This window comes from Neomonachus schauinslandi, chromosome 4 (assembly GCF_002201575.2).
Source record: "Neomonachus schauinslandi chromosome 4, ASM220157v2, whole genome shotgun sequence".
Taxonomy (NCBI): domain Eukaryota; kingdom Metazoa; phylum Chordata; class Mammalia; order Carnivora; family Phocidae; genus Neomonachus; species Neomonachus schauinslandi.
This window is the reverse complement of record NC_058406.1, coordinates 188077682-188098603: the sequence shown is the minus strand read 5'-3', so window position 1 is coordinate 188098603 and position 20922 is coordinate 188077682. Positions and strand designations below refer to the sequence as shown.

Genomic DNA, 20922 nt, shown 5'->3' with positions numbered 1-20922 from the left:
GGTGGCTCAGTCGGTTGGGCGACTGCCTTCGGCTCAGGTCATGATCCTGGAGTCCCGGGATCGAGTCCCGCATCGGGCTCCCTGCTCAGCGGGGGGTCTGCTTCTCCCCCTGACCCTCCTCCCTCTCATGCTCTCTGTCTCTCATTCTCTCCGTCTCAAATAAATAAAATCTTAAAAAAAAAAAAAGTTCTCATCACAAGAAAAAAATTAAAAAAAAAAAAAGAAAGAAAATGCTCTTCACAGACTGACATTTGAGTCCAGTTACGGTGTTTTGTTCTGGTTTGGGGTTTTTTGAAGAGATTTCAAGTTTTTAATGGTAAAACATTTACTCCTAAGGCTTTTGAGCTTTGTTATGTTTTAAAGGGCTTTGCCCTTGCCAAGATTATTTTTAAAGTAAACCCTTGTTTTTCTCTGGTACTTGTGCAATGTTGGAATCATCTGGAATTTATTTTCGTGTGGGGTGAGGGGACTCCAGCTTCATTTGTTTTCACTATGCTGTTTCTAACACCACCTATTGAATAATTCATCTTTCCATTGATTTGGAAAACCACCTTTGTCATGCATTAAATTCTTACATGATTTTGGGTCCATTCTGGAATTTGATGGCTTTGATGTGCATAGGGTCTTCATTTTCATGCAGCAGATCTGGAAGTCTCTGCCCCCATATTTCTGCTTTTGGTATTTTGCTTTGAAAGGACCTTCCCACCTGAAATAATAAAAACTTACCTATTTACATCAAGTTCTTTTTACAAAATGTACTTTAAAATTTCAACTCATTCATTCATTAGCCTAGTGGATTCATTAGACTTGTAGTATTTGATATATATGAGATGATCTAATTTTTTTCTGGCCTTTTTTTTTTTTTTTAATCTTTTTGCTCTACTTTCTGGGAGATGTGTTGAACTTTATGTACAGGCCTAATTTTACTTTTCCTAAAGCATTTAACTGGTCCTAGCCCCATTTATTGATCATCTTTCCTCAGCAATTTGAATTGCGTCCTCTGTTCTCCATTTGTTTATACAGACTTGGCCCTGCTCTGCCCCATTCCTGTGTCACCCCTTTTCGTCCAGGCCCACTTGGCTCTAGGCACCTTGGCTTTGTGGATACAGTGAGAATTTACATCTCATTTCTAAACTTTGTTTTAAACTTGTTTCTTGTGTCATTTATGAACAGAATCTTTTTCCCTGTGTATTTTCTGACTAGGTGTTGCTGGTGTATAGGAAAGCTATTGGTTTGGATGCGCGATCATTCACTATGGAAGATTGCAGGGTTGTTGGGGCGCCTGGGTGGCTCAGTCGTTAAGCGTCTGCCTTCGGCTCAGGTCATGATCCCAGGGTCCTGGGATCGAGCCCCGCATCGGGCTCCCTGCTCGGCGGGAAGCCTGCTTCTCCCTCTCCCACTCCCCCTGCTTGTGTTCCCTCTCTCGCTATATCTCTCTGTGTCAAATAAATAAATAAAATCTTTAAAAAAAAAAAAAAGATTGCAGGGTTGTGCTTTGTGTTCGCAAGTGGCTCGGAGGTGCCTCTTCTGAAGATGCTTCCACCATGGAGGGCAGGGTATTCCAGCAAGAAAACCCATAGGTGAGGATGGTGAGGACAGACGGAGGAAGATCCTGGGAGCCACCCACCCCAGACCAGGGACTCGGAGTGTGCCTGTCCTAGCTTGTCCCTGTGGGCAGGGTCTTTGGAGGATAGGCATGCTAGCTCTTTTACATCCAGCCCATGAGGAATTCAGCAAGGGCGTTAAGTTCCTAAAACTTAGCTTACAAAACAAAATAATAATAAATGTTAAATTCTAAGCTCTTTATGTCTCTGCAGTCCCTTCTTTAGTTCCTGTCTGTGTTGCTGGCTGCTCAGTCATCACGAGAGCCAGAGCCGGCTTGGCACAGAATGTCTCACTGCAGTGTGGCTTCTTTCCCGTTAAGCATCCAGTGCTGCTGAGAACATTGATCTATTCTGGTTTTGTTTGGGTTATTCCCTGAGGAGATTTCCAAAAATGAAATTCCTGCATCTGAAGAATGACTGTGGCTGATGGATGGGTGGGCACTGGTGCAGGGACCCTCAGGGCGGGTGCGGTTTGTGTTTGGCCCTGTGTTGGGGGTGGCATAGCCTTCTTCACAGTCTGCTCTGATACTCAGTGATGGTGATTCTGGCTCTGGGACTATCTGAACAGGACTGGGCATGCCCACCTGTTCTACCTTCCTGTCTAAACTCCTGGGTTGGGGTGCCTGGGTGGCTCAGTCAGTTAAGTGTCTGACTCTTAATTTTTGGCTCAGGTCATGATCTCAGGGTCGTGAGATGGAGCCTCGCATTGGGCTCCGTGCTGAGTGTGGAGCCCGCTTAAGATTTTCTCCCCCTCGGGCGCCTGGGTGGCTCAGTTGGTTAAGCGACTGCCTTCGGCTCAGGTCATGATCCTGGAGTCCCGGGATCGAGTCCCGCATCGGGCTCCCTGCTCGGCAGGGAGTCTGCTTCGCCCTCTGGCCCTCCCCCCTCTCATGTGCTCTCTCTCATTCTCTCTCTCTCAAATAAATAAAATCTTCCAAAAAAAAAAAAAAAAAAGGTTTTCTCTGCCCCTCCCTCCCCTTATTTAAAAAACAAACAAACAAAAACTCCTGTGTTTTTCTCACAGAGCAAAGCCTGGAGGTGGGCATCAGAATCATGGGGGTCAGGGTGGAGGAGAGGGTATCTTACTAAAAGCCAGTTTTGGTGCCCTGGATGGCTCTTTTTACCTGCCTGACAGTTGTCAGGTTTGAGGGCCACAGTGTTTAGCACATCTTTGCATGCAGCCACAGACTTGTTCAAAACTAATTAGTACCACTTTTTGTATTGGTTTTGTTCATTTTTTTTTTTTAATCAGAATACAGGTGTCTTAGTTCCTTTGTTCCTGCTATAGTAAAATACTGTAGACTAGGTAGCCTATAAAACAACAGACATTTCTCACAGTTCTGGAGGCTGGAAGTCTGAGATCAGGGTGTCTCCATGGTCAGGGAGGACCTTTTCGGGTTGCAGACTTCTTGCTGTGTCCTCACGTGGTAGGAGTGAGGAAGCTCTGTCAGGTGTCTTAAAAGGGTATTGATCCCATTGTGAGGACTCCACCCTCATGCCATAAGCATTTCCCAATGGCCTCACCTCCTAACACTATCCCACTGATTAGGATTTCCCCATATGAATATTGGAAGGACACAACCCTTCCAACCCTAGTAACAAGCATTCTGGTATGCTTTTACTTGGTAATGTGTGAGGGTCCTTCTAGGTAGAGAGCCTTGGTTTCAGTGCTTTTCTAGGACTCTCTCTCCCCCTCCCCCATCCCCAGGAATCTTCCCCTTTGCCCTCTCCACCCACCTCCGTGCCTCACTCATACTGACAGCCTGGTTTTTTGAGTTAATCTAATTGAATGAGCACCACAGCATTTGACTCTGCCCCTTGCTCTCCTCTTGCGGCCGAAGAGGAAGAGGAGGGGTGTGATCTCCGTTTTAAAGGTGAGGAGAAAGCACATACACACACTTCTTGGCCCTGGGGGCATTGTTTCTGAAAGAGGACATTATGGACATGCTCTTCGCATCCCATCATTTCATTTACCCATTGGCTGTCTCGCACAGCTTAAATCTTTCGGGGTGCATGACCTGTCTGGAAGGACTATGGATTGGCAGTGGCACCATCCTTGAGTCTGCGTCCATTCCAGGGGAGCACCCACTGTTGAATGGTATATCTGATTCATCTACATACTGCCAGGTGGCTTTCCTCAGAAAGAGTGTGAAGTATGGTCTCATAGCTCTTTAATTTCATTCACTTACTCAGCAAACATTGGACTGCTGGCTGCTCTGCTGGGACACGAAGGGAGAAAGAGGACTGGACGACGCAGAGGCCCTCAAGGTTGGGGGTTCAGGAAGGGCCTCAGTTGAGAGGGTGATATGGCCAAGCACCAGCCAAAGGGCAGGAGCCTCCCTAGCAGAAGGGAAGCCCAGACAGGGTTCTGAGCAGCTTTGTAGTAGCAGTGGAGGGGCAAAGAAGGGTTTGAAGCCAAGGACAGTAATTGTTCCCACTGCTGGGGGAGGGGCAGGTGCACAGCCCTGTTGCAACAGGGCTGGGTTCTGGGTGTGTTTGGAGGATGGATTAGGAGTGAAAGAGTAAGGAGGAGGGGTGGCTGGGTGGCTCAGTCTGTTGAGTGTCTGACTCTTGGTTTTGACTCAGGTCATGATCTCAGCATCATGAGATCAAGCCTTGTGTTGGGCTCCACACTCAACAGGGAATCTGCTTGAAGATTCTTTTGCTCTGCCCTTCCCCCTGCTTGTGCGCACTTGCGTGCACTCTCTCTCAAATAAATAAATCTTAAAAAAAAAAAAAAGCCAAATGCTTCCTGGGGTCAGCCGTACCCATCTCCAGCACCCACTGGGGAGATCCTGAATGGAGTTCCTAATCCTGGCCCAGTTGCAGTGGGGCCATAGTGCAGATGACTGCCTACTTGCACCAGGTCCCCAGGAGACCAGGGCTGGATTATCCATGAAGGTCAAATTCTCATGCAGCTGAGGATTGATGGAGGCCCTGGCTGAGGGCACAATATCCAGGAGACCTAGTGGGGACTGAGTTGCAGGAGGACAGGTGACCAACTGTCACCACTGCCAGCAGTGGACAAGGATCTGGCCACATGGAGGTCATAGAAGACCTGGACCAGGGCCGCTGTGGGGTAGGTGGGGAGGGTGGAGACCACACAGGGGAAGCAGCTGGACAACGCCACGGGGAAGATGACTGACCCGGAGAGATGGCAGGTCTGTGCGCTGCTCGAGAGGGTGTGGGTGTCCGGTACACCATCAGTAGGGCAGGAGGCAGAGCAGGTGGTGGCAGTGACTTGGTCATCGTTGTTCTGAGATCTGGTAAGGCAGCCCCCCCCCCCCCCCCCCCCAATTCTTTCAAATCTTATTCTTACCTGTTCTCCCAGCATCTGTTGTTCATATGAATGTTAAGGTAGTTCTACTCCTTTAAGACTCCTATTAGAATCCTAATTCTAATCTAATTAGAATTAGATTTCTGTTGCATTGACACAGAAACACAGATTTGGCGGGAATCGGCATTCTTGGTGAACTGAGGGATGGAGAGAGGCCAGCCTCTCTCCACCCGAGTCTGCTATCATGTTCCTCAGAGGCAGCTGCAGTTAGGAGTTCCATGTGTATATTCCCAAAAGCTGTCTATGCAAACATACGCATGCATCTGATGTTCTACAAAGAAAATGGGGTTGTGGTGCTTCCTGACTTCCTGACCCCAAGCCTTCCCTTTAGGCAGTCCGCAGTGTGAGGCATCCTGTTTGTCAAGGTGATCTTGTACCATTTTTCCTAGAGTGATCTGCCTGCTAGGTTTCTGTGTCCCTGTTGCAGACTCCTTGTGACACTCCAAAAGATGTGAGCCCCATTCCCCCATTAGGAGAGCTCTTAATGCCCCCCCCCCCGTTTTTTCCAGTAATTTGAATATGACAGACACCTCAGGTTAATTTGTCCTGATATGTCTCCAGAACCTGCCCACCCCCAGGCCTCCCCATAGTGCTCAGACCAAATCCCTGGATGACTCTGGACTTAATCTACCAGAATCAACCATGTGTCATGCCTCCGTTGCCAATCCCTGGTGGAGCTACCACCAGGCTGATGACCCCAGCCTCACTAGAGCACCACAGCACAACCAGGGGAGACTGAGGCATCAACAGGCCCACAGGAGTTATGGTCAAGTGAAATAGGAAGGGCCTGGAGTGTGGACCTCAAGCAAAACCAGCCATTCTCAGCCTGTCTTCCCTGGAGATTATCTCTGGAGGCAGCCTGGCCTGGCACCCACACCGGACCTGATGACGGCTTGCCACCTTTGTGTATACTCTGGCACCAGCCCTTGTGCGTGGACTGTGAGCCTGAGCAGATGGCTCCGAGTCCTTGTTAGCTCCCAGCTGACCATGAGGACCCCAGGGTCTGGAGAACAAAACCTTGTGGCTGGAGCCTTGGGGTACACAGGTGTCCCCAAACATCTCAGAGGGGATGTTCCTGGGCTCATGGTTAGAGTCCAGGGACCATGGTTCCTGAACTGTGGGGTAAGAGTGGGGGGGCGGGGCTGGACTCCCAGAACTCAGAATCTGTGAGGGCAAGGCTGGGCCCCTCATGTGTTCCCACCTCTTCCTCAGCCCCACAGGCTCCTCTGACTTCCATCTTCCTCAGAAACCTCGGGATCAGGGATGGCAGCGGCCAGGCTCCTGCCACCACCGGCAGGACCCCAGGTGAGCTGCCCCCGAGGCCTCTACATTTCCTCACAGCCCTCCCATGCCCGGGGCTCCAGGTGGTAGCCTGAGTGTCACTGCCTCTATTGAGTTCTGCGGCCTCTTCCCCCCCCACCAAGCTGTTCACATGTGTTTCCCTTACCCTCTAACCAAGGGCATCTCCACTCCCCCCCCCACCCCACCCTGCTCCATCTCAGATGTGGAGACTTAGTCCAACCTGCAGCAGCCCCTGTCATTCCAGGCCAAGGTGACCTTTGAGGATGTGGCCGTGCTCCTCTCCCAGGAGGAATGGGACCGCCTGGGCCCTGCTCAGCGGGGCCTCTACCGACACGTGATGATGGAGACCTATGGGAACGTGGTATCCCTGGGTATGGCCCCTCAGCAGCCCTCTTCTGTGTCTGTGTGCTTGGCCAGGGGTTGGGGGCCCTGTCCTGGGGGTTTTGGGGCCACCTCCAGGTATTCAGCTCTAGAGGAATGTTAGTCCTGTGTGTCTTATGCCTGCAGGTCACTCAGGCGGGGTGGGGGTGTTCACAAATACTGTACTGACAAAAGGCCTTCCCTCCCGTGAGCAGGACTTCCAGGATCAAAGCCCAATGTGATCTCTCAGCTGGAGCGAGGAGAAGAGCCATGGGTCCTGGATGGGCAAGGGGCTGAGGAGTCTAGGGGCCTGGGGAGTGGCCATTCAGGTGAGTGAAAGGAGCTGGCCCTCCTTGACTTGGGGTTAATCAGTTCCAGGTGGCTGTGGGCACTGACAGGTGACAGCAGGAGTAGCTTCCACCTGGGACCTCTTCTGGCAGAGGCTTAACTCAGTGAATTGCACTACTATTGAGAAGTGTTTTGTTGTCCCTTCAACTCTCTCTTCCTTTTGCAGACAACTACAAACATGACCACATGACAGCTCGTATGCGACAAGACAGTTCACCCTGTCCGTGGGGTAGGTGTATGTCTCATCTTTTTAATTCATACAATCCCTGCAGGTGTTAATGCTCATGATTCACCAGAATGTAAAGAAATTTCCTGGGGTGCTCTGATGCAGAATATGTTCTTGTTACACAACATATACAATCTCTACAAAACTGTTGGGAGGGGTTTTCTAAATTAAAAATTTGTTTCAGTGGGATTGTTTTTTTTCCCCTTTGTCTTGTCACATGTAAAACATTCTTCCCTAGTCTGTCCTTGAAACAACTGAAGCCATGATTCTGAAAGCGAGGGCTCTGCTTAGGCCATCTCCTGCACCACGCGGGCACAGGGTGGCCTGGCACTGGCACTGACAGCAACTTGAGTCTGTCTGTGAACGTGAAAGTTTGATCATGCGTTGATTTGATGCCATGGATGATTGAGTAACCTCCTGTACAGTAATTTTTTTAACTTATTGAAGTCATCTTGTTCATCTTGTTATTTTGGCATCAGGGAAGAAACTACCTATTCAGGAAACTTCAACCAGTAGAAATGATACTTTTCAGTGCAAATGGGTAATTATTTCTTTGGCTTACTAGCTTTATTCTATGACAGTGAGGCTTTATAAGTCAAACAAACAGTTTCCCAGTTTCAAAAAAACATAACCTTTTAAAAATAAGATGTATAAAAATTTTACTAAATAGATGACAGTAAACCCAGATTTTTTAAATGAAGAACCTATTAGTGTTACCATTTTTGAAACAGTATACACTTAATAATTGTTCTGAAGATAATAAAAAATAAACAAATCTCCAATAGGAAAAATGGGCACAAAACTTGAACAAGTTCTGACAGAGGAGGAAAACCAGAGGGCCAATAAATGTGAGAACATGCTTGGCCTCATTATTCATCAGGAAAATGGAAATCAAGACCATTATGATTTACCATGTTAACACCTTCAGAATGAGAAAAAAAAAAATGGAAGGATCTGACTATCAAGTTGGAATGAGGATGTAAATATGCACACTCACCTTGGAAAACAGTTTGGCATTATCTAACGAAGTTGAAAATACAGGTCCCTATGTCAAATGTTCCACTCTTGTGTATATAGTAAGGATGTTTGTTTGTAAGCACCAAGAAACATATACAAGAATCTTAATAGAAGCATGCTTCATGATAGAAAAAATTGGGAATGGGGCGCCTGGGTGGCTCAGTCGTTAAGCGTCTGCCTTCAGCTCAGGTCATGATCCCAGGGTACTGGGATCGAGCCCCACATCGGGTTCCCTGCTCGGCGGGAAGCCTGCTTCTCCCTCTCCCACTCCTCTGCTTGTGTTCCCTCTCTTGCTGTGTCTCTCTCTGTCAAATAAATAAAATCTTAAAAAAAAAAAAAAAAATTGGGGAATAACCCAAATGTCCATCAGCAGTAGAATAGACAGAAGAATAAACTGTGGTGTTTTAATAGGAAAGAACGTGTTGTGGTGAAAATGGTTTAATAACTGCTAGGGAACAATATGATGAATCAGAAACACAGTGTTGAGAGAGGAAAGCAAATTGAAGAAGACCAGGTACCATGAAATTATAAAAATGTTAGAAATATGCCTAATTAAGTTATTGGTTAAAGATACAAATTTCTAAGATAAAACTGTTTTTTTAAAAAAAAGGCATCTACTTCCAGCCAAGATGGAGTAAACAGAGATGGGAGTCACCCTCTCACTTGAAACAACGTAAAAACGACAAGATACATGAAAACACAGCTCTCAAGGTGTTGGGCATCATTCTCTCAGTGGAAATCAATCAAGGAAGGAAATTAATCCCTGAGAGACCGGAAACAAAGGGGTGATCTCTACAGTTGCCCCAGCTCACAGCTTGAAGAAGATTACAGTGCAGGGAGGGGAACTCTGGCAGAGCCCAGTGGTCTCCCAGACTTGAGGACACATAGCCAGGAGTCCAGAGACACCAGGGAGGCTAGAAGTCTCACAGAAGAGTCCATTTGACAAAGAGAACTCTGGATATCCACAGGGAGAGCCCTTGAGCATTAGCACTCACAAGGGAACAGTCAAATGCCAGGAAAGAGCCCCCTCTTTAGAAGGAGTAGCCGCTACAGTAGCCAGGATTTAAGATGGTCTTCATAACAGAATGAATGTTTGTGCCCCTCTCCCATTTATCTGAGGAAGCCCTAAACCCCAGTGTGAATGTATTGGTGATGGAGCCTTTATGGAAGTAATTAAGGTGAGGTAATAAGAGTAGGGCCTTGATTTGTTAGGATTAGTGTCTTTTTAAGAAGAGGAAGAGAGGGGCGCCTGGGTGGCTCAGTCGGTTAAGCGACTGCCTTCGGCTCAGGTCATGATCCTGGAGTCCCGGGATCGAGTCCCGCATCGGGCTCCCTGCACGGCGGGGAGTCTGCTTCTCCCTCTGACCCTCCCCCCTCTCATGTGCTCTCTGTCTCTCTCATTCTCTCTCTCTCAAATAAATAAATAAAATCTTTAAAAAAAAAAAAAAAAGGAAGAGAGACCAGAGCTGTCTTGGCACACACAACCTCCCAGACCACTGCCCCATGATGTACGTGCCCTACCTCCATAATCCCCATAATCTCTCGCTGTGTCTCCCTCTGTCAAATAAATAAATAAAATCTTTAAAAAAAAAAAGAAAGAAAAAACAGTCCTGTTAAACTGACCAGAAATGACATCAGTGATAGAACTGGGAGACAAGGATATTAAAATAAATTTATTCCATATGTTCGAGGACTAGAGGGAATACTGAGCATATTAAGTAGAAGCATGGAAGATAATCGTGAAAGACCCAGATCTGATTTTTTTTTTTTAAGATTTTATTTATTTATTTGACAGAGAATGACACAGCAAGAGAGGGAACACAAGCAGGGGGAGCGGGAGAGGGAGAAGCAGGCTTCCCGCGGAGCAGGGAGCCCGATGTGGGGCTCGATCCCAGGACCCCGGGACCATGACCTGAGCCGAAGGCAGACGCTTAACGACTGAGCCACCCAGGCGCCCAAGAGTTTTTTTTTTTTTTTTTTAAGATTTTATTTATTTATTCATGAGAGATAGAGAGAGGCAGAGGGAGAAGCAGGCTCCCCGCGGAGCAGGGAGCCCGATGCGGGGCTCAATCCCAGGACCCTGGGATCATGACCTGAGCCGAAGGCAGACGCTTAACGACTGAGCCACCCAGGTGCCCCCCCAGATCTGATTGCTAGAGATGAAAACAACAATGTCTGAGATGAAGAGTTCAGTGCGTAAAATTAGTGGCAGATTAGACATTGCATAAGAAAAGATTAGTGAAAACAAATTATTTTGAAACTACTGAAAAGGAAACAGAAGGAAAAAAAAGACTACAGGGTATCGGAGCTGTGGGACAATCTGAAAAGCCTAATACGTGTAGCTGAAGCCAACAAAGGAGGGATGGGAGGGTCAGAAAAAGTATTTTAAGAAATGATGGTTGAAAATTTTCCCAATTTGTTGAAAAGTATAAACTCAGATCTAAGAAACTCAACGAACCCTCTACCTAGTAAATGAATAAAATTACACTAAACTACCTCATAATCAAAAGAAGTGTTATAACTAAGAAGCCAACAAAGGAGATAAAATAGAACCATGAAAAGTAAGTTGATTTTTTGAAAGGAGAAAGAGAAGAGGAAACAAACCACGGATGTTTAGTGACTGCTCTAGGGTTTACAATACACATCTCTCACCATCGTTTACCTTCCAACAACGTTAACACCGTTTCACAGGTAGCATAAGACTTAGAACAGTAGACTTCTGTAGTAGTCCGCTCAGGCTGCCATAACAAAAGGCCATTGATGGAGTGACTTAAACATCAAAAATTTTGTTCTCACAGTTCTGGAGGCTAGAAGTCCAAGACAAAAGTGCAGTTGAGTTTGTGGTGAGGGCTTTCTCCCTGGCTTGCAGACAGCCACTTTCTGGTGCTCACAGGGCCGCTTTGTGTGCCTGTGAGTGCGTGGGGTGGGGGGAGGTGGGAAGTGAGTAAACTCGCTGGTGTCTCTTCTTATCGGGCACTAATCCCATCGTGGCGGCCCTATCCTCGTGACCTTGTCTAACCCTAATCACCTCCCAGAGGCCCCACCACCAAATACTACATGAGGGGTTAGGGCTTCAACATGTAAATTTGGGGGAGGGGGAACACAAAGACACAAACATTTGATCCATTTTACAACAACCCTGTTCCTCTGTCCCAGATTCTGTGATCGTGTCGTCATAAGTTCTACTCTTGAATATGTTAGAAACCCACAGTGCGTAACTATTTTTTTAAGTTTATTTAAGTGATCTCTACGCACAACATGGGGCTTGAACTCACCACCCCAAGATCAAGAGTTGTTCCCCAGCACATAACTATTTTTGCTTTGGACAGTTCTCTTTTAGAGTGATTTAGAAAACCTTTTTCACATAGTCTTGTATATTTACCTTCATTTTAACCATTTCCAAAAGCCTTTATTTCCTTGTATAAATCTGACTTTCTGTCAGGTATATTTCTGCAGCCTGAAGAATTCCCTTTAACGTTAGTTTGGATTTGATTGTTGGGTGTTTTCTCCATCGGTGTTTGTAAATTGACAAGTTTTTTCTTTTCTGCACTTTAAGGATGTCAGTCCATTGTCTTTTGACTTGTTTCTGATGATGAGTCCACTATAACTTTACATTTGTTCCTCTGTGTCGTGTGTGTTTTTCTTCTAACTGCCTCTAAGATTTTCTCTCTGGTTTTTAGCAGTTTGAATATGATGTATCTAAGTGGTATTTTAAAAAAAATTTGTGATTCTAAATCTGTCTTTTGATGTCTTCCATTATTTTTAGAAAAATCTCAGCTATTATCTTTTCAGATATTTTTGCTTCCTGTTCTCTTTCTCTTCTGCAATTCCAACTACATGCAGGTTAGGCCATTTGATATTGACCCATACTGGTTTTATTTTTTGTTTTATACATTTCTGTCTCTCTCTCTTTTTTTTTTTTTTCTTTTTATAAGATTTACTTATTTATTTGAGAGAGAGAGAGAGAGAGTACAAGCCGGGGGAGCGGCAGGCAGAGGGAGAAGCAGACTCCCCGCTGAGCAGACCCCTCCCCCCCGCAATGACATGGGGCTCGATCCCAGGACCCTGGGATCATAACCTGAGCGAAAGGCAGACGCTTAACCATCTGAGCCACGCTGTCGTTGTGGGATTTTTCGGGTAATTTCTGTTGACCTGTTTTCAAGCTCACTGGTCTTAGCTGGGTTGGGTCCACTGATGAGCACATTAGAGGCATTTTTGTGTTGCTGTTTTTTACATCTAGCATTTCCATTTGGACTCTTAGAGTATCTCTCTGCTTAAATTCCCCATCTGATCATTCACATTGTTCCAACATATGAGTCATCTCCAATTCTAGTTCTGTTGATCACTTAGTCTCTTGACTATATGTGTGTGTACATGTACACACACACACGCAGTCTTTCTTCTTTCTTTTGGGTGTCATAATTTTTTATTGAATGTCAGCTATCATTAACTGGGACAGTAGAGATAGAGGTAAATGGTGTATCTGTCTGGAAATGTAGCCTGTCCTACTAGGCTGACAGTGTGAAAGCCTGAGTCAGTCTAGTCAGGACTTGGGCTGGGTGGGCTCTGTTGTTCCCAGAATTGCCTTCAGTGCATCACTAGATTCACACTCCTGTGGCACTTCCTTGTGCGTAGGGTGAGGGCTTTCAGTCTTTCAGGTATGCCTACAGGGGAGGGTTTTCTTCTATGCTCTTGCCCCCACCCTAGCAGTAGTAGGCAGTTGCTGGTTACTCAGGGCTTGCTGGCCTTTGGGGCAGGGGCAGGGAGAAATGAGAGGATGCTCCACTGTCCTGGTCCATCCTCAGTTTTAGGCAGGTTTGTATTCCTGGGTCACAGCCCTTCCCCTGGTTGAAGCAGACTTCTCACTGCTGGGCTCATGATCATTTCCTAGCTCTCCCTCAGGAGTAGAAGATAGTTTTCTTTCCCTTCCCAGCCATTGGAATTTTTATCTGTATCTTAGAATGAGAAGTTTGCTTTCGCTCGCGTAGTGACTTGCAGCTTTTGTTCTGTAGAGGAGAAGGGTTCGTGTGGCTGCTTTTGTTCTCCTCTTGTAAGCCTAAGCCACCAAAAGAGGCTTCTTCTGGACCTGCTCCCAGGGGGACATGAGCCCCTGTGTCTGGAGCTCCCCGGGGTTCTTTGGAAATTCATTAATGTTTTAGCCACGTGCTTCTTCCTTGCTTGGGTGGTGGCCTGTCTTCCATCTTCCTCTTATCTCCCTCCCTTCCATCGTCAGTGCAGTTGTCTTCCCATGCACGCACCTGTCTCTCCTTAGGGTTCAGGTTGTTTGGTTGCCACCATGACCTTCGCTCTATGATAGATTCAAGAAAGTTACAATTTTATAGATTACCTGTTAGGTAATCTATAAAGTTATAGATTATATATATATAGTTACAATTTTATAGATTTTCTTGCTGTTAGGGTGGAAGTGATATTCTTTCCAGCTTTCTCCCTCCTGGGGGAATTCAGTTAATACATAATTAATAATAAGCAGTATAATAATACATATTGTTTTACATAATGTATAATAAGAGTGATATTAACAGTAAAAGGGACATGGGATTGGTCAGTGTATCCACCCGACTTTGTTGTCAGACTGGGGTTTCTGTGCTCCTGTTGGTCATGGTGAGGAGCTCTCCAGTACCACTGATGAGCAGGCAGTGCTGGGGCAGAGGGACACGGGACAGCACGCTGTCCCAGGGCACCTGGGTGGCGCAGTCGGGTAAGCATCTGACTCTCGGTTTCAGCTCAGGTCACAGTCTCGTGAGTCTTGGGATCGAGCCCCACATCAGGCTCCACACTCAGCATGGAGTCTGCTTATGACTCTCTGCCCCCTCGGCCTCTCTCTCTCTCCCTCTTTCTCGCTCTCAAAAATGAACCTTTAAAAAAATTTTTTTGAAAACACTAAGCTGTCACATGGTAGTCTTAATAAGAACAAGGGCTTGGACACTGGTGGGGAAAGAGGAAGATAAGGGATCAAAAAAGAGATGTGGATCCTGAAGGCCCACCAGCCACAAGAGGTAGGGGCTTATTCTAGGAGGAAGGAAGAGCCAAGTTCTCTTTTGGACTCTTGACGTGGATGTGCTGGTGGGCCATCTAGATGGCAAGGTCTGGCAGCAAGCAGAGCACCCACCTGAGCCTGGAGAGCACTAGGAGATGGAGGAGTCAGGGTGTCTGTGTCTGGAGGTGCAGCTGAATCTCAGGGTGGGTGTGAAGAACCAGTACATCAAGCCTGGAGTAGGACTCCAGCCTCTACAAGGAGGCCCCTCACTCAGGGGAGTCTCCCACTTCCCACTCCTGCCTCTTCTCAGATGATCAGCTGTTGAGGGTTTGCTTCCATCTGGCTGCCACCAACTTCTGCAAGAAGTATTAGCATTTGGTATGTCTTTGCCCCTCCAAGGTACCTAGCTGTCAAAAGGCAACACAGATCAAAACAAGCATATTTTTATCTATTGACCACCTTGGCCCAAATCTTTCTCCAAACACCAGTCAGAAGTCCCATCTTAGAAGGTCCCTTGGCTTTGTAGGGGAACTACTTGGCTTCTTTTTTTTTTTTTTTAAGATTTTATTCATTTGACAGAGAGAGACACAGCAAGAGAGGGAACACAAGCAGGGGGAGTGGGAGAGGGAGAAGCAGGCTTTCCGCCGAGCGGGGAACCCGATGCGGGGCTCGATCCCGGGACCCTGGGATCGTGACCTGAGCCGAAGGCAGACGCCTAACGACTGAGCCACCCAGGGCCCCGGGACTACTTGGCTTCTGAATCTTTTATTTTTCCAGGGTCCATGTTGGGGGTTCCAGGTGGCCCATTATATAACATCTGTCTCCCCAGACCAAGTTAGGAAAAAAACCTTGCCACCTGATTGAGGCAGTGAAGGACCACCACAGGCCCCCATGCTGGGGACTGCCTCTGAACGTGAAGGAGCAAAGCCAAATATGGTTCCCTGAGCTGAGAATGCCCAGTTCTTACGCACATGAACCAGTGAAATAAGTTACTCCACCTACCCTGGAGAGAAGGGGGAGCAAAGAAGCAGTCAACACATAGGGGCACATGTGCACATTTGGATGCCATCCTAGCTCCTGATCTCCATATTGCTGGATCAGCATTTGTAAATTTCCCCTCAGAGCTGCTGACCCCTCAGTACCTGTCAGAATTCTGTGAGAATTCTCTCAGATCTTCCTCTGCCTAGAAGGCTTTGAATTCTGGAATATTCCTCAAGTGCAACAGTTTTTAATGCTGTTCCTGGCAGAGGTCTTTGGGAAGCTGGGGGTGGCAGCACAGTGTTTGGAGTTGGCCTCCTAAGCTGCAGGGCTGAGATTGGGCACTTGAGAGTGCACAAGGAGGCCTGGCTGCTGTCATGCAGTCAACCTCTTGCTTCTGGCCCTAACATGGCATCAGCTCCACCTGTTGGGTGACACTGATAAAGATCACTCCATGAGCACAGCCCGTCCTCTCACAACATCCCTGAAGCCCCTTGAGAAGTCTTGGTCTTCTGACTGGCATCTTGTCATCTCAATGGCTTGAACTCCAAGATTTAAAACACTTGTTTTCTGGCCAGCCTCACTGGCTCAGATGGTAGAGCATGCAGCTTTTGATCTCAGGGTCGTGAGTTCAAGTCCCATATTGGGCGTAGAGCTCGCCAAAAAAAAAAAAAAAGTGGGCGCCTGGGTGGCTCAGTTGGTTAAGCGACTGCCTTCGGCTCAGGTCATGATCCTGGAGTCCTGGGATCGAGTCCTGCATCGGGCTCCCTGCTCAGTGGGGAGTCTGCTTCTCCCTCTGACCCTCCCCCCTCTCATGCTCTCTCTATCTCATTCTCTCTCTCAAATAAATAAAATCTTAAAAAAAAAAAAAAGTAATCAACACACCCTGTCCTCCCCCACTCACAGCCCAGAGTCCCCAGCCTGATACTAAAAACATCTACCCCAGCCCTCTGCAATACTTCCTGCTGCCCACTGCAGGCCACATTCCAGCTTAGATGTGGTAAGACTCCCATTGTGTCTCTCCTCTTCCCAGTGCATTCTCCACAAAGAGGAGGTCACACTCCCCCATGTACAAGTCTTCTCTTCCTGTGTCTGTTGGACATGCACACCAGAGCTCACACTTCTACCAGCTCCACACTAGGTGTTGCTGTCAGCCCAACAAGGCTCTCTGCGGTCCTGGGTGGGTTTAGGGTTAGATGATGGCCTCTGGAAGCCCTGTACATAAAGACTCCAGGGAGGGACGCCTACGTGGCTCAGTCGTGAAGCGTCTGCCTTCGGCTCAGGTCATGATCCCAGCGTCCTGGGATCGAGCCCCCGCACCGGGCTCCCTGCTCAGTGGGGAGTCTGCCTCTCCCTCTTCCTGCTTGTTCTCTCAAATAAATAAAATTTTAAAAAACAGGCTCCAGGGAGAGTGGGATTCGGGCAGCACTGGGCTGCCACCAGCTGCTGTGTGCCTTATGTCCGTGACACCTGCCTCTCAAACTGCCCTGTGAGCCTGGGCACGTGTCTAGTTACTGGACACAGATGCGAGTTTTCTGCTCCTCCGCAGCTCACGCGGCCATGTGCGTTCGGGGACCGCGGCCCTGCTGGCCACCTCTGGTTACCCTTGCTCTGCTGTTGTGAGTGGGTTAGCAGTTAACATTTTTACTTTGGATTTGTTGTTTCAGAATATGAAAACAAGGGAGAGAGCCAAAATAGGGATTTGAGCCTGAAGCCGTTCATCTCAGAGGAAGTATCAGTGCTTCTGGGGGAAACGTCCACGGGATGGATTGCTCAAAGACGTTACGAACGTGAGCAGAGCTGCTGTGTGAGTGCAAGCCCCGCCGGCCGGCCCGAAGCTCAGGTCCTGAGTCAGAGCGTGCCTCTCCCTCAGCATCAGGCTGTTCCCAGTGGGGAGAGACCCTACAAGTGCACCGACTGTGGGAAGTGCTTTGGCCGGAGCTCCCACCTGCTGCAGCATCAGAGAACCCACACCGGGGAGAAGCCCTACGTGTGCGGCGTCTGCGGGAAGGCCTTCAGCCAGAGCTCCGTCCTCAGCAAGCACCGGAGAATCCACACGGGCGAGAAGCCCTACGAGTGCAACGAGTGCGGAAAAGCCTTCCGGGTGAGCTCGGATCTCGCTCAGCACCACAAGATCCACACGGGCGAGAAGCCCCACGAGTGCCTGGAGTGCCGGAAGGCGTTCACGCAGCTCTCGCACCTCATCCAGCACCAGCGGATCCACACCGGCGAGCGGCCGTACGTGTGCCCGCTGTGCGGGAAGGCCTTCAACCACAGCACGGTTCTGCGCAGCCACCAGCGCGTGCACACCGGCGAGAAGCCGCACGAGTGCGCGCAGTGCGGCCGCGCCTTCAGCGTCAAGAGGACGCTCCTGCAGCACCAGCGCGTGCACACGGGCGAGAAGCCCTACACGTGCAGCGAGTGCGGCCGCGCCTTCAGCGACCGCTCGGTGCTCATCCAGCACCACAACGTGCACACCGGCGAGAAGCCGTACGAGTGCGGCGAGTGCGGCAAGGCCTTCAGCCACCGCTCGACGCTCATGAACCACGAGCGCATCCACACGGAGGAGAAGCCGTACGGCTGCTACGCGTGCGGCAAGGCCTTCGTGCAGCACTCGCACCTGACGCAGCACCAGCGCGTGCACACCGGGGAGAAGCCGTACGTGTGCGGCGAGTGCGGGCACGCCTTCAGCGCCCGCCGGTCCCTGGTGCAGCACGAGAGGATCCACACCGGCGAGAGGCCGTTCCGCTGCGCGCAGTGCGGCAAGGCCTTCAGCCTGAAGGCCACCCTGATCGTGCACCTGCGGACGCACACCGGCGAGCGGCCCTACGAGTGCAGCCGCTGCGGCAAGGCCTTCAGCCAGTACTCGGTGCTCATCCAGCACCAGAGGATCCACACGGGCGAGCGGCCCTACGAGTGCGGCGAGTGCGGCCGCGCCTTCAACCAGCACGGGCACCTGATCCAGCACCAGAAGGTGCACCGGAAGCTGTGACGCCCGCTGGCCCCCGGCGCCCCCGGCGCCCCCGGCGCCCCCGCCGCCCCCGCCCAGGAGAAGCTTCTGGCCGCTGCGCCGGCTCGGTGCCCCAAGCACACGTTCCTGTGGAAGAACCAGAGGACGCCTGTTTTGCCCACCGCCACGTCCTGAAGTTCGGTTGCACAGCAATCGCACAATCGCAGTGGGTTTGGGTAAAGACGGCCGTCATTCATTCTTCCTTAACATGAGACCGTGTTTGAAGGAAGTTAAGACTTAAGGATTTTTTACATTCTAAATAAAGGTTTTTCTTAGAATGTGACATGCCTTTCCTAAAAACAGTTATTCTGATTATTGCACATAAATTTGAATTGGATTATTTGCAGTACTCTGTTAGACCACTGAAGTGTTGTGTGGATAAAATGACCTAAAAAAAGATTGTCATCAAGTAATATGGCTAGAAATCCTAAGCGTGTGGAGCCACTTGTTTTGCGTGAACAAAGGAAAAGGTCTAAGGATTATTAGTGAGAAATGATGTAAACTTAGAAAACACTTCAACTGGTGTTTGAACTTTATTCAAGACCAGAAGGGATGTCTTGTCTTTTTAAGTGAAAGTTCAACTCAAAAATGGATCTTTGCCTCAAAACCCACCCTTACGACTTAAGAGACCTTGTGCCCCAGAAATCATGGGATACCTTGGGCCTCCAGACCCCATGTGGGTTGGAGGGGAGCTCTGGACGCAGAGCCCCGACCTCATAGCTGCTGTGTTACTCAAAAGACCGTTCTTTAGTAGATAGTTTTAAAACCTAAAATTCTCAAATTCAAATAGCTTTTTTATTATCTAAAATTTCCATTTCTGTGTTTGAGGTTTTTATTTTTTACTCCTGATCGCAAGAGCGTCTAGTATCCATTTTCATGTACTGTAGTGAATCTGGTTTATTCGTAATTTTTAAGAGGTTTTTTTCCTCTCGAAAACATCAGCTTCTTGGGAGAAATGAAGGACTATAGTGTTGACCCATAAGTCCACAGCAATACCCTGATGCAGATAAAAGCTTGTTTTCCCCCTCTCTGTGGTACAGGTGAGAGGAGCCAGCCTCACAGGTGAAACTCTGGAAGCTGAGGTAGCAGGTGTACTGCAGAGAGGAGATGGGCTCCTGAAAGGAACTGACATCACTGATGTGTACTGCAGAGCAGCTGGGACAACAGGGGCTAAGGCAATTGAAGCAAAAACAGGACTTGGGATCACTAAGGTAGGTGCTAGAGAGGAGGCGCACTCGCTGAGGTAGTCCTTCGGAGATGGCTGGAACCTCGGAGGAGATGCTGGAGAAGCCAAGCTCATGGTGCGATTCAGAGGAGCTGAAATCCCTCCATGTTCCTGCAGACGGTAGCTGAAATCCCTAGAGCCAGACTGCAGATCAACAGAAGCGTTAACTGCAGAGAGCAGCTGGCCCCAGTGAGATGCTAGCTCGAAAGTCCCCACAGAGGGAAGCCAGCAGCCCTCGCTGGTTGAGTGTAGCTGCCGTCTGACTCAGTGACTGCCCTCAGAGCCCACCGCTATTCAGGGCACAGTTCCTAACCCTGTGGAAGAGTTAGAATAAGAAACAGTCATGTTCTAGTCAAGAGGAGAATAAGAGTTCAGTTAAATACAATGTACAGAAATACTTGTTTGGAAAGACACTGTATCACAAGACAACGTAAGTGATACAGTACAAGTCATTCTGGATTGGTAAATCCACCAAATCTAGGGTTTTCGGGGAAATCTGCAAAATGTATAGTTCACTTTTCAACCTTCTTAAATGAAGTGTACTTAATATCATTCTGCCTTTTCTTCCTGTCAGCTGCCATTGACCCATTGGTGTGTGTACAGGCTCAGGTGTCCATGGAGCTGGAAGGTGAGCTTCAGTGCCCTTCTCCCCGGGGAGGATCCCTGGGCCGTGCATGTTTGTCACCTACCTCTCCAAGGACCAGGAGGTAGCACAGAACCTGCTGGAACATATGGGCAGTCTTTGTTTTTGGGAAGTGGCATCAGGCACCAAAATGACCTTTGGGGTCCCCTCACCCTGTTAATAGCCTTCTCAGCCATTAACTGCCCATCTCTGACTGATCAGCAACATACCACACTTATTTTGGGTTTTTTAATTTTTATTTAGATGTCTTTACATTTTATGCATTTAAATCTTTATCCTATTTTTCCTTACTGCTACCAAGAATTTGACACTTAGTTCTCAATTTTTCTATAATTTAGAAAACACCCAGAATTTTATTTCTGTGTACTATGTATAACCTGACATTTTCCAATAAAAAAGGAATGACTGGAACACCTATTTGTGGGTGAAGGGAGATGAATGACTTTGGTATAAGGACCTACTACAAATCAGCGACCAGAGGACATGAGCTGACAGTTCCCAATAAAGGGACGTACAATGAGGAGAGCCTGGAAGAGGCCAAGTGTGCCAGTTTCAAATAAAAACATACCACCTCCTGATCAATTAGTAGAGGGTATCCTGTAACACACACAGCTATGAAGGTGTAGGGGCATGGGTGTTTTCACGCCTTGCTGGTGATATCAATACAGTCCACCTGTGTCAAGTATAGGGCGTGTCAGGACCCATCACTTCTCTGGAGAAAGATACCTGCACAGCAGGACCCAGCTTGGCAGGTGCCATGCAGTCCAGAGATGGCCCTGAGGGAGGCAGGACCATTCCTAGGGGACAGGCTGGGGAAGCTCAGGCCACCAAAAGCCACTCTGTGCAGAGGGTCTGGTGGTGAAAGCCCAGGAGG

The 20922-nt window shown here is 48.4% G+C and overlaps 1 protein-coding gene across 2 annotated transcripts in view; it reads left to right on the top strand.

The window, feature by feature from the left end:
- Positions 1–18492, top strand: part of ZNF250 (zinc finger protein 250) — a 19896-nt gene extending 1404 nt beyond the window's left edge. The window contains exons 2-6 of one of the 2 annotated variants that reach the window (XM_021688882.2): positions 6154–6246; positions 6488–6614; positions 6819–6932; positions 7118–7180; positions 16838–18492. In XM_021688882.2, the coding sequence (XP_021544557.1) occupies positions 6205–6246; positions 6488–6614; positions 6819–6932; positions 7118–7180; positions 16838–18162 (1671 nt within the window). In that variant the 5' untranslated portion in view covers positions 6154–6204 and the 3' untranslated portion in view covers positions 18163–18492. Of the gene's footprint in view, positions 1–6153; positions 6247–6472; positions 6615–6818; positions 6933–7117; positions 7181–16837 lie in introns of both variants that reach the window. The other variant, XM_021688881.2, reaches the window with a different exon arrangement.
- Positions 18493–20922: the final 2430 nt, after the last annotated feature.